Consider the following 13921-nt stretch of genomic DNA (forward strand, 5'->3'; position numbering starts at 1 on the left):
AATGAGGTGGACATAGACAATTTGAAATGATTTCTATGTAAATTTGACAAAATAAGAATTTCTTGTTTTTGGAGACTATTGCTTGAAAGGCCTCCTGGCCAATACAACAAACCCTCATTTGTATTTAATGCATAAGATGTATGTTTTTTTTTAACATAGCTTGTGCAATGATATTTATTTAGAAGAATGGAACATTTTAAAAACGCCTATAACATATACTCTTAATAGGAAAAAATATAAAAAATTCTCATGTTTGGGGGGTATTATTTGGAAGGCCTCCTTGTAAATATAACAAAACTCGTTTGTATTTAGTTCTTAGGACATTTGTTTTTATCTCTTGACATACTTTTCAAAGCCAGAGACATTTATGAGCATGAATTACAGTTCACCCATTGCTATCTGTTTTGCTATAGCTATAGATGACAGCCTAATCGGATAGGTTAGGTTACATTAAGTTGTCTACTTTTAAGTTAGGTTTGGTTAGCTTCGTCGGCCACGCTAAGCTTACCTTAGTTTCAAGTGTTTCTAGTGTTTATTTTCTAGTGTTTTCAACGAGTTTGTCTGTTTCAGCTATAAATAAACGTCTTATGCACTAGATGCAATTAAGTTTTGTTGTATTTGCAAGGAGGCCTTCCGAACACTAGCCCGAAACAAAATAAATTCTTATATTTTTCTATAGTTTCTTGTGCTTTCAAAGAGTTTGTCTGTTTTTAGGTGTTTTTAAAATGTGCACGTCTCCTAAATAAATTTCATTGCCAATGCAAGGTTAGACAAAACAAATGTCCAATGGGTTAAATACAAATGAGTTTCGTTATATTTGCAAGGTCATCTGAGCACTAGCCCCAAATACAAGAAATCCTTGTGTTTTTTCCTATTATTCCTTGTGTTTCCAAACAGTCGGTCATTTTTAAGCGTTTTTAAAATGTGAATAATTCATTAAATAAATCTCATTACGTATACCAGGTTAAAAAAACACACTTCTTATTCGCTAACCTATATTTGCAAGGAGGCCTTCCAAGCACTAGCCCCAAGCAACAAAAGATTCTTAAACTGTTCTATAGTTCCTAATGTTTTCAAAGTTTATGTCTATTTTAGGCGTTTTTAAAAGTAAAATCTACGATTTTACATTTATATAAAATCTGAATAAATCTCATTACGTGTGGCAGGTTACAAAAACATATGTCTTATGCCTCCCCAAACACAAGACATTTTTATATTTTTTTTTCCTATTATTCATGGTGTTTTCAAAGAGCTTGTTTTTTTATGTGTTTTTAAAATTTTCACGTCCCCTAAATAAATCTCATTGCGTATGTCAAGTTAAATACGTCTTGAGCGCTAAATAAAAATAAATTTTGTCATATTTGCAAGGAGGCCTTCCAAGCACTAGCCCCAAACACGAGAAATTCTTATATTTTCTCTAGTTTTTCTAGTGTTTACAAACAGTGTCAGTTTTAGGTGTTTTTAAAACAAGCACATCTCGCAGCTCGTAAATATATCTCAATGTGTTTGCCAGGTTTAAAAAAAATACGCCCTATACTCTAAACACAGATGAGTTTTGTTATGTTTGCCTTTAGGCCTTATAAGCACCTCCCCTAAACACTAGAAATTCTTATATTTTTTTCCTATTGTTTCAAGTGTCTTCAAGGAGTTTGTCTGTTTTAGATGTTTTTTATGTAAATCTACTTTCTATGTTTTATATATTTAATGATGTTTTAATATTTTTTTATTTTCAGGTAAGAGGGAAGTATTGGCATTTTAAAATATACCCCTTATAAATGAGAGAAGTGAAGTCAAAATACGGCACAATAATGGAAATTGCAAATGTTATAGAATAGATAAGAATTGAAAAAAAATTGATGAGATACTCATCATTTGTAACGCACAATAGTGATTTTATATATTGTTTTGAATGATAATACTTTTAAATATAAAAATTATATAGTTATTTGGAAGGATAGCTCGTACTCCCATTCAAATTAACCTGTTTATTCTGTAGTTACATGGGTATTGTCCACATGTTCTAGTTATCCAAATTGTTTGCTGTTACGGCTATGCAAATGAGGTTCAGGGTATGATCATTAGAGCCTCAGGCTGTAAGCCCCGAAGTATTACCCCTATGATTACTAACGATTTATTCTGAAATTAATTTTAAAAACTTTTTCCACAACAAAATTTTTCAAAGAAAAGGAAAGAGCTTACTTAAGCCAAAACTGAGCAGAAATAAAGTAAAAAAAATCTTCCAAACGTTGGAACTACCACAAATCACCATCAATAAATAAATACCTCCGCAACGCCTCGCTCTTTGAGCTAAAGTTCGACTCTTTGTCACAACTCTACTTTTTAAAAAAATAAAAGAACTTTAGCGTAAAGAGCAAGGCGTTGCGGAGGGGAGAGCCCCTTTCATATACGGAATAATTTCTGTTTGTTCTAAGTTTCAATATCGTTTTCAATATCATGTTTTGATTTTGGCTCACCACACATTAATAATTAAAACCAATTTTGCATTTTTTTTTTTTTTTTTTTTTTTTTTGCTAAATGGCTTTCTCATAGTTTCGGTCGGACAATTTTGATAAAAAAGAGGGTAGAGGAGGAAGCCTAGTTGCCCTCAAGTTTTTGGTTACTTAAAAATGCAACTAGATTTTTTATTTTTGTACGAACGTTTTTGGTATAATAAAGATTCGTACCTTACAAATTAACTTACGTAACGAACTTCTATATTTGTGTATCAAAATTTTATTTCGGTGACTTTGGGGAAACAATGTGCGTGGGAGGGGTCCTAGGTGCCCTCCAATATTTTGGTCACTTACAAACGGCACTAGAACTTTTAATTTCCGTTATAATGAGCCCTCTCGTGAAATTCTAGTACCACTGGGTCGTTACAACCACCCCTGGGGGAAAAAAAATAAACACACATCCGTGATCTGTCTTCTGACAAAAAATACAAAATTCCGCATTTTTGTATATAGGAACTTGAAACTTCTACTGTAGGGTTTGCTGATGTGCTGAATCTGGTTGTGTGATTTTCGTTATGATTGTATGACTTTTAAGGGGTAATTCTCCTAATTTTCTGGAAGCAAATTTTCTCAGGCTCGAAACTTTTGATGGGTGAGACTAAACTTGACGAAACTTATATATTTAAAATTAGCTGAAAAATATGATTCTTTTGATGTAGCTATTGGTATCAAAATTCCGCTTTTTTAGAGTTTCAATTACTATTGAGCCGGGTTGCTCCTTACTACAGTTTGTTACCACTAACTGTTTGATTTGAATCTCTAGTACATAGCTAAATGAGCCTGAAGTTTGAAAACTTTATTTAATTAAGAAAGGACAGAAAATGTGAAAACAGGCAGACAATGTGATGGAGCCAATCAAAGTATTTGAACCTGATTTTCTGCACCAAAAACAAGAATTTTTCGCGGGAAGATATTTCCCGGTGATCGATATTACTTTTTTCAAGATCTATGGACTAATCAAACTTACAACATGGAAAGATTTTATGCTTTTTCACATGATCACAGAAACCACTAAAACTGTGGATGTAAGAAGGTTCACTGGTTTCAAAAAAAGGATCAAGCATCCGTTTTTTTTCAATATTGATGGTAGTCAGGTGCGAATCTCCATTATAAATACAAATCCAATAGACATATTTTATTCGTACGAAAAATGTAAAAAAATAATAAAGAAGTTATTTCTCTTTATATTACTCTGTTGATGACGTGGATGACACCATTAGTAGCTGGGATATCAGCTTGGATTACATTGGCTCCATTAACAGTGACACCACCTATAAGATAAATTACTCAAATTAAAATGATCAACTTGAAGAGATTATTAAACACAAACAAACTGCTTAAATCTCAAACTGAACCAAGAGCCTATTGAGTACACTTTATATATGAGAGCAGTTGTATTCCCAAGGTTGAACTCCACTTTCTCCCCCAGTTTGACATAACACATAACAATAATAGGTCTCCCAGTTGCTAAATGACTAAAACAAGACGCAAAGAGCCAATTCAACAGTTCTGACTTCGGTCCTGAGCCGAAGGTTTATTTTTGCAGTTCCCTTTACTTTTCAAACATCTCAACAATTAGTTGTTGTTTTTTAATCTCACTATTACATAGGTCTCCATCATTTCCAGATATGAGCGTACGAAATGAATTCCGGTAGACATACACTTTTTAGAGTGTATGCTACTGAAGTGATATGTAAGGGTTTTAAGAATGACATAATGTCAAGCTCTCAGCTCACAGTCTGTTAGCACAGGCAGTCACGAATAGTTTCCATGAGAATGGATAGAATTTGAGTTCTATTCCAAAAGGAGTGCCTTAGCTCCGCCTCGAGTTAAACTGAGATAGACACTTGCAATCACCTTGATTGACCAAAACCAACACCAGTTGACGTTCACATTCGCTTTGATTCAGACCAAATCAAATAATGGATGATAATGAGATAGTGATTGGATTGTTGGACAGCTTAGTTGATGAAGACTATGATCATGAAAGGTGTGGAAGGCAATATAAAGCTCATTCGCGTCACAGAATAATCTCAGGTGAGAGCGATAGTGATCAAAAAACAAATAATGGCTCTTAGAGCCCAGAATTCCTAACTAGTGCTTGATATGGCTCTCAGAGACCTGAAATTAGTTATAGGAACGAAAAACCTAGCTATCAGAGCCCAAAAATAGGTTCTAGAACCATAAGAACTGGCTCTGTGAGTCCTGTAAGAATCCGTGACAGAAGCCGAAAGGCAGGCACAAAGGTAAAAGAATAAAAGAAAACACATTTCTGAAGAATGTTTTCAACAGATTTCAGTTAGAACATCTATTCAAACAGATTTCTGAAGAATGTTCTGGTATCAAAGAGGGTCCCAAGATCCAGAAAACACTTGACAAAGTTGCAAGTAGAGCTTTCCCTGAACCCTTGGAAATAGGGAAGCTAAAAGATTCATTTGAGCGCCACCCTAGGCCCGCGAATACAGATAAAATTGTTGTACCCAATGTGAATAGGGAAATTTTGGCTACTTTCTCATCATGAGCTAAACAGAGGGATGCTAAGGCACTTCAAGTGCAACTGATAATTGTTCACTGAACTTTTTTGTGTTTTAGAGGCAGTAAAGATATGTTTAGCTTAAAAATGAGCATATCAAAGAAAAGGTTGTCAAAAACCTAACAGATGCAGCTCACATGCTTGGCCTCACCAGTTATGATTTAAGTCTAAAAAGAAGTCATGAGATGAAATTTGAGGTGAGCCAGATCCCATAGTAGCATCAGCTTTATGCACTCCTGAAGTCAAAGCCATGGAGTTTCTTTTTGGCAATGTAATTGCCAAAACAACTGCCAAAGCCAAATCCATGGCTGATTTGAAAAAATAATTTGGAAGACAAAGAACGTGCAAGGGAGGCCTTTCATTATCGCAGATGGTAGAACGAGGCTCCCTGTCCAATTTATTGCAGAAGGCAGGGCCAGGACTGTCAAGAGAGGCCCAAATTCTATAATTTCTAGAAAAGGGATCACAAATAATTGATATGTACCATTTAACATACCCCAGGCTTGATTTTTATGATTTTGTTATGAATTTTAATAGGAGATAAAGAGAAATTCAATAAAGAAATTCAATAGGTGAATTTCAAATATTAACTTCTATAAGAAAAGAAGTTTATATTTTATTCCATAATGGGGCTATTATTTAAGTACCCGAGCTCAGAATACAAGAAATTCTTTGGTGTTTCTTCCGTTTTTACAGTCCCAAGGAAAGGTGGGTCTTCTCAGTTTATTCTGAATCTTAAAAAACTTAACAAAAGGCATTAAACATTACCATTTTAAATTTGAAAGTGTTCAGTCTGCGGTTTTTTTTAATGATAAAAAAATTGTTTGGTCTCTGTTGACCTTGTCGATTTTATTATCATATCCTATTGATTTTGATGATCAAATGTGGCTTTGTTTTGAAGTAGATTATTGTTATGCTTGCACAACTTTGTCAAACGGCTTATCATCTGCCCCAAGGGTTCTTACGAACCTTATGAAACCAATGTTCTTCCTACTTCGATGAAAAGGGTATTTGTCAGTTGTTTATCTGGATGATTTTCTTCTTCTGGGAAGGTCATATTTAGAATGTCAAAACAATGGCTATGAAACAGTGACATTACTATCACAGCTGGGGTTTGTGATTTGCCCGGGAAAGTCTTATCTCATTTTAGCACAACAAATAGAATTTCTGGGTTTTTTGTTAGATTCGCGATCAATCCGTATTTTCCTGTCGGAAAGAAAAATAAAAAAAATTTATGTTTGGTTTCAAAAATTCTTAGTCAAGAATCGACTACGATTCAAAAATTGACTAAAACTCTAGACGTTCTTGTTTCAACCTTCCCTGCAGTAAAATTATGGCTTTTATATTACCCGAAAGCGGAATCGTTGGAAACTCAAGCAGCTAGGGTAACTTTAACATCAGATGTAATTTTGGAACTGCAATGGTGGTTGGATATTTCCAATCATGCTTCTAAAGCAATTGAGCCTAGATCAATTGACGGATATTCATGCAGTGATGTATCTAAACTAGGCTGGGCGCTTGTGGATGAATATGCCATGAAAACAGCCACAGGTGAATGGTCCTCAGAAGAGAAAGGATTCGATATCAATGTCTTAGAAACGAAGGCCGTTTATCTGGGATTAAAAAGTTTTGCCCAGGATAATAAAGACACTCATGTCCGGCTGCGTTTAGACAATATAGTCACAGTAGCTTACATAAATAAAATGGGAGGATGAAAATCTGAGTTTTGCAAATATTTCGCAAATAGGATCTGGCAGCTAGTATTGCAGGCCAAAGGGTGGATATATGCAGAACATGTGCCAGGAGTTGCTAATATCGCGGATAAAGCATCGCAAAAATTTGATAAAGAATTGGAATTATATTCTAGAATATTTATTATTTTGAATTTGTTGGTATGTCAGTCGACACAGTGATTTGTTTGCAACTAGATTAAATTTTCAGATTAAACCAATTTTTTTCTTGGAAACCGGATCCAGAATATTTATTCGTAGATGCATTTCCAATGAGTTGGGAACCTCATTTCTTCTATGCATTCCCCCCATTTAGCTTACTTCAAAGGACCCTTCAGAAGGTAGAAACAAATCAGGCAACGGGTATTTTCCAAACTGGACCACACAAGTCTGGTTTCCCTTAATAGTAAAGCTTTTAATAGGAAGTCCTATATTTCTACCGAATGATATTTTTACTTTGTCTCTCCTACAGAAACCGACCTTACACCACCATTGTCCAATATGTTACGCCTAGCGGCTTGTGTTGTCTCTGGCAAGGGTTTCACCATCAAGGATATTTTCCTTCCACAGTCGATATTATCATGGATGGATGACGGGATTCGATCTAGCGCCAATACAGGGTTGACATTAAAAATGAATCGACTTTTGCGCAAGAAGCACAATCCAGGCCTTGGAGGTAACTCTACCGGAGACTGATCTTTCTTATGGAACTGTTTCACTCAGGTGTTGGATGCAGTACTATTAATGCTGCGAAGAGTGCTTTACCGCAATTTTACTAAGCCCTCAGTTAGGCAGTAATTACATCACCAAGAAGTTCATGAGAGGTGTCTTTAATAGAAGGCCTAGTCTACCCAATTTGTATAGTTTTTGGGATGTAAAATGTGTATTCGATCTCTTTAGAATGCCAGCTTGGGATATCAAAAATCTTCAATTAAAGTTACTTACACAAAACTTAGCGGTTTTATTGATTCTATCGGCTTGTGAAAGAGTTAAAATTTTGGCCAGTTTGTCACTTAGTAATATGATACATAATGACGATGGAAGTTTTGATTTTCAAATCAATGTGTTATTAAAAACAATGAAACCGGGCAACCATAAATCAGTAGTTAAATTTCGGCTTTTTTAAGAGTCGTCCCTTTGTCCGGTGACACACCAAGCTAGGTATATCAGAATGACGTCATATCCGAGTATGACTTGGACACAGCTCCATACCGCTGGGTCCAAGTCATCTATTTTTAGATGGATAAAAGAAGTATTATTTCTTTCAGGTATAGATCTCAGTGTTTATGGTGCTCATAGCGCACAGTCTGCCTCAACGTCCCACCTACAAGCAAGAGGAGTTGATGTGGTCCAAATCGTAAGATATGTAGGCTGGACAAATGCCAAAACGTTTGCAAGGTTCTATAATAAACCATTTGAAAGTGACAACAGTTACTTGTCTTTTGAAATTACTCATTGCATTTTGTTATATTTAAAATATCTTACTACAAATGAATTTTTGTACAGCAGCCTCTTTATATGGTCATTAACGTTTGTTTAGCTAATGCTGAACTTTAAAATCTCAGTTTATCTCGAGGCGGAGCTAAGGGGCTCTTTTTGAAGTAGAATTAATAAATCAAACGAAAACTTACCAAGTTTGAAGTTTGATTGTAATTCTACTCGAAAGGAGGAGCACCAGCGTGGGTGAATTGAATTGCCCACCCAATTTCCCTTCCTGTTGAACTCTCAGCATTTTGTCATGAGCTTAACTACTGCATAATATAATGACTTTAAAAAAACTGTTAGTGTTGGTTTTGGTCAACCGAGGATATTACACGCGTCATCTCAGTTGAGCTCCCAGCCACACTGGCGCTCCTTCTTTGGAGTAGAATTACAATCAAACTTCAAACTTGGTAATTTTTTGCTTAATTTATCAATTATGTAGTATTAATTTTGTTTGTTTGTTCCAGCAAGGACTCTTGCCTCATATTCAAGACGTCAAGAACTTAAGGAATCGCTGCACAGGTCGGTCAGACGGCTGTCACAGCACGTGCATATTTCCAGAAAATCTAAGTTTAGAAATATCGACAGTGATTTTAGCTATTTTTGTACTAGTGTCATGTATCAGCTGGGAGTCAGATGTGGCCATACTCAACCACAGTGGGAGGTCGTCACGGCTGCAGCTCAGCTCCAAGATGTTTGGCGACGTTTCGTAGACGCCCTAAGTGCCACCCGTGGCTCTGGAGGATCTAAGGTCTAAGGTTAGATCATACAATGATGTAAATTCATAGTCATATGGGGGAGGATCCGTTACCCAAAATAGAACGGGTGGGGTGGAATCAAATCAGCGGTTTTTCAAATATCCTAAGGAAAATATAAAAAAAAAAGTCACTTTTCAGTTAAAATACAAAAGAAAGGTGTCTTCCAAAGTCTAAAGGAAGAGGCGGAAGAAAAAGCCAGTCCAATAGAAGCCACCGCATACTAAAAGATGTAGAAAATTTCATACCTGAAGATTTCTGGAGGTGTATTTGCTTGCCAGGCTGAGCTGTCTGTACAGCACCGGCTGTAGGTACACCCACAGCAAAGACGGTACCAGGAACAACGTGGCCAAGAAGAACACTGCTCAAAGCAGCCCTGTCTTTCAAGAGGCCATCAAGAGCTCCAGGTGGTAGAGCAGCAAAGGCATCATTGGTTGGAGCAAACAGAGTGTAAGGCCCATCTACGGTGAAAATGCGTCATTATTAACTTGCTAAAGGAAAATTATTTCGAGTTGCATCTGAAAACCTTTCAGATAAAATGTCTGTTTCTTTTCCATAGAAAATTGATTTTCCTCAAATCCTACTGTGGAATTAGATATGGCAAAGAAACTAGAGGACTCGTAATTCAAAGTAGTTATTTTGTTTTTTAATATTACTTGGCCAGTAATGCACACTATTGCATAAACTTTTACTGCAAAATACTACCCATTGAAATTTTCAAGCGATGATTTCCTTAAATAACATTCGAGTGAAAATTAATAAGTTGTGCTTTAAAATATATATTATAACCTAAAATACAAATTAAACCCCATTTAAATATGAGTTAAAACTTATCTTAAATAGCCCTTTGGCCTTATCTCAGCTGGATTTAGTAAAGAACAAGTCCTGGGGAGTCAGGCAGCAAGACCACTCAAATATACCAGCATTTCCCAGAGAAACAATTTTTCAAATGGTAAATATCAAAACATACTTGTTATCATCTTGTATAGGAATATAGGTATTAGTCAAAAATAACTTTTTATTCTACCATATGGTTTTAATACTAAAAAAAGATACTAGCTTTAACAATTCAATTTCCAATGAGCTCTTAAACAGCTCTCTAAGATGTTCTAGAGCAAGTGGACACATCAGTTGTCCTTGCCAAAAAGTGACAATTTACTATGTTACAGCAAATGATGTAACCACGACGTGGCGGCTGGGGTTACAGAGTCTTTCTCTTTTAACTAGCCTTTTTTACTAGCCTTAGCAATTTAATTTCAAACGAGCTCTCAAGCAGCTCTCTAGGATGTTCTAGTGCCTGCTATCAGCAAAGAAAAAAGTGGACACATGTGTCCTTGTAAAAAAGGAACTCCTTTACTATGTTACATCAAATGATGTAACCACGACGTGGCGGCTAGGATTACAGAACCTTTCTCTTTTAATAAATTATGAATTGTGGAGATGCCCCTTAGTTCCTGAGAATCTAGTAGAGGACTCTGCGAAGGACGGTTGCTTACTTTGTAATTATATTAATGATGTAATGAGTGTTGTCGCTGTTTCTAGATATCATAGAGAAGTAATTTTTCAAATGATACGCATCAAAACATATTTGTTATCATAAAGCTAAGTATTAGTCAAAATACTCACAAAAGGTACTAGCCTTAGCAATTTAATTTCAAACGAGCTCTCAAGCAGCTCTCCAGGATGTTCTAGTGCCTGCTATCAGCAAGAAAAAAGTGGACACATGTGTCCTTGTAAAAAAGGAACTCCTTTACTATGTTACAGCAAATGATGTAACCACGACGTGGCGGCTAGGATTACAGAACCTTTCTCTTTTAATAAATTATGAATTGTGGAGATGCCCCTTAGTTCCTGAGAATCTAGTAGAGGACTCTGCAAAGGACGGTTGCTTACTTTGTAATTATATTAATGATGTAATGAGTGTTGTCGCTGTTTCCAGATATCCTAGAGAAGTAATTTTTCAAATGATACGTATTAAAACATATTTGTTATCATGAAGCTAGGTATTAGTCAAAATACTCACAAAAGGTACTAGCCTTAGCAATTTAATTTCAAACGAGCTCTCAAGCAGCTCTCTAGGATGTTCTAGTGCCTGCTATCAGCAAAGAAAAAAGTGGACACATGTGTCCTTGTAAAAAAGGAACTCCTTTACTATGTTACAGCAAATGATGTAACCACGACGCGGCAGCTAGGATTACAGAACCTTTCTCTTTTAATAAATTATGAATTGTGGAGATGCCCCTTAGTTCCTAAGAATCTAGTAGAGGACTGTGCAAAGGACGGTCGCTTACTTTGTAAATATATTAGTGATGTAATGATGAAATCGTTGTAGTTTGTTTTGTTGCTGTTTTCAGGCTAGGGGAGAAACTTATTACACTATATATGTCATTTACTTAATTATTACATTTAATATGTCATTTGCTCTTGTTTGGCTTATAATAAGCGTAGGTAGGTCATATAGGTCAACTGTCAAAATTAGGAGATCTACAGTCTATAGTAAAAACAGCTGGCCATCTCAGAACTATCAATACATGGCATTTTGATCCTATGTTGGTCAAAACTCTTACAGAGAAAAAGAAAATGACAAACACGATTTGAATTTGTATTAGGCAAACTTTTTGAAAAAAAAAACGCTATGCAAATGAAATGATTCATTTATTACTTAAAAATGCACTAGAAGATTGAATTTACAAAGGAATCAGGCTATTTTCATCGTTCTTGTAGCCAGTGATTACTAGTACAATCAGTGATTATCTTACAGGTACTTCAGGGCTTTAAAACACAGACACGACCATCAAACAAACACAAATCTGTATTGTTGACTTTTATCCGTTTGGTAATTGTTGAAATAGAATTGTCAAATCGAAACAGATAATTAGTAGGTAGTAGCTTTTTGGCTCTCATACACTATAAAATTCGCTTTTCAGAAACTGCAGAAATTTCTAGCTTTCAAATTTTTAAAGATATTTTTAATTTTTAGAAATTTTTACCCATCAGCTTCTGATAAGTAAATTTATAGTGAATATGTGCTGCGCATTTAGAATATCTCAAAATTACATTATTTTTTTAAATCAATTTTTTTCCAAATTGACAAGATTGGCTCTTTACTTATAGTTTGTTACTACGAGCTGTGATTCGGGGCTCGCTTGAAAACGAGGGATCCCTTTTTGTGGCAGTTCTTCTTGGGAATAATTCAAAAATTATATCTTACAGACGGGAATCTGAGACTTACCGGTGTTCTTTGATGATTTGTGTTTTATGGTGTTATTTCCATAAGGTTTACTAGCCTGTTTGAGAATTTCTATTATCATTTCTAACATTGGACAAATTTTTCAGCAATAATAACTTTTATACTAGTAAAAGTGGAGTTGAGATATTGTTAATCAATCAGCCTTGGAATAATCATAAAATATATCTACAAAAATTCTATTATAGTATAACATGTAATTATGCTAATGATTGTTTTATTAATTTGCATTTCTTTAACAAAAACTGTTTGATTAGAAAATGCATTAGAAGTATAAAAGCTTACATATGTATTTTTATGTTTTGGGTAAAGGTTCGAAATCTAAAGATAATGGCTGTGACTCTTAAAAGCCTCTCAAAACTCTTACGACAAGTCTCAATTCTATTAAAAAACTTCAAGCCAAGATTTTTACTAGCCTTTCAAAACAAGATCTTGCCTAAGTGTCTAAGATGATCAAACAGTTCGTGGTAACGAACTGTAGTAAGGAGCGACCCGGCTCAATAGTAAACGAAACTCTAAAAAACGGAATTTCGATGCTAAAAGATACATAAAAAGAATCGAATTTTTACGCTGATTCTGAATATATAAGTTTCAATTGATTTAGTCTTTGTCATAAAAAAATACGAGCCTGAGAAAATTTCCCTTATTTTGGAAAATAGGGGGAAACATTCCCTAAAATTCATAGAATCTTAACGAAAATCCCACCGTCGCATTCGGCGTATCAGAGAACCCTATAGAAAAAATTTCAAGCTCCTATCTAAAAAAATGTGGAATTTCGTATTTTTTGCCAGAAGACAAATCACGGGTGCGTGTTTATTTGTTTGTTTTTTTTTTCTTTTCCCCAGGGGTCATCGTATCGACCAAGTGGTCCTAGAGTGTCGCAAGAGGGCTCATTCTTACGGAAATGAAAAGTTCTAGTTCCCTTTTTAAGTGATCAAAAAAATTGGAGGGCACCTAGGCCCCCTCCCACGCTCATTTTTTTCCAAAAGTCAACGGATTAAAATTTTGAGATAGCTATTTTGTTCTGCATAGTCGAAAACCATAATAACTATGTCTTTGGGAATGAGTTACTCCCCCACAATCCCTGGGGGAGGGGCTGCAAGTTACAAACTTTGACCAGTGTTTACTTATAGTAATGGTTATTGGGAAGTGTACAGACGTTTTCAGGGGGATTTTTTTGGTTTGGGGGGTGGGGTTGATGGGAGGGGGATATGTGGGAGGATCTTTCCTTGGAGGAATATGTCATGGGGGAAGAAAAATTCAATGAAAAGGGCGCAGGATTTTCTAGCATTACTATAAAAAAACAATGAAAAAATAAATATGAAAACGTTTTTCAATTGAAAGGAAAGAATAGCACTGAAATTTAAAACGAACAGAGATTATAACGCATATGAGGGGTTCTAAAAATACTTTAGCATAAAGAGCGAGGTATTCAGGAGGAGATAAATACCTTGCTCTTTATGCTAAAGTATTTTTAGTAATTTCAACTATTTATTCTACGGCCTTTTTGATTCAGGGGTCATTCTTAAGGAATTGGGACAAAACTTACGATTTAGTGTAAAGAGCGAGGCATTAACGAGGGTACAAACCCCCTCGTACACATAATAAAAATATAAGAATATAAAAGTTTGTTACGGAAGTTAATTCTAAAGTTACGCATA

The 13921-nt window shown here is 35.3% G+C and overlaps 1 protein-coding gene and 1 long non-coding RNA gene across 2 annotated transcripts in view; one reads left to right on the forward strand and one right to left on the reverse strand.

Moving 5' to 3' along the window:
- LOC136024750 (uncharacterized) overlaps positions 1 to 1945 on the forward strand; it is a 40174-nt gene extending 38229 nt beyond the window's left edge. The window contains exon 2 of the long non-coding RNA XR_010616899.1: positions 1734 to 1945. This is a non-coding gene — a long non-coding RNA (uncharacterized LOC136024750). The remainder of the gene's footprint in view (positions 1 to 1733) is intronic.
- A 1688-nt stretch (positions 1946 to 3633) lies between these two features.
- LOC136024748 (transforming growth factor-beta-induced protein ig-h3-like) overlaps positions 3634 to 13921 on the reverse strand; it is a 28547-nt gene continuing 18259 nt past the window's right edge. Inside the window, exons 5-6 of the mRNA XM_065700195.1 lie at positions 9262 to 9474; positions 3634 to 3784 (exon numbers count right to left, since the gene is read on the reverse strand). Coding sequence (XP_065556267.1) covers positions 3696 to 3784; positions 9262 to 9474 — 302 coding nt within the window. The 3' untranslated portion in view covers positions 3634 to 3695. The remainder of the gene's footprint in view (positions 3785 to 9261; positions 9475 to 13921) is intronic.

Source organism: Artemia franciscana, chromosome 3, assembly GCF_032884065.1.
Source record: "Artemia franciscana chromosome 3, ASM3288406v1, whole genome shotgun sequence".
NCBI lineage: Eukaryota > Metazoa > Arthropoda > Branchiopoda > Anostraca > Artemiidae > Artemia > Artemia franciscana.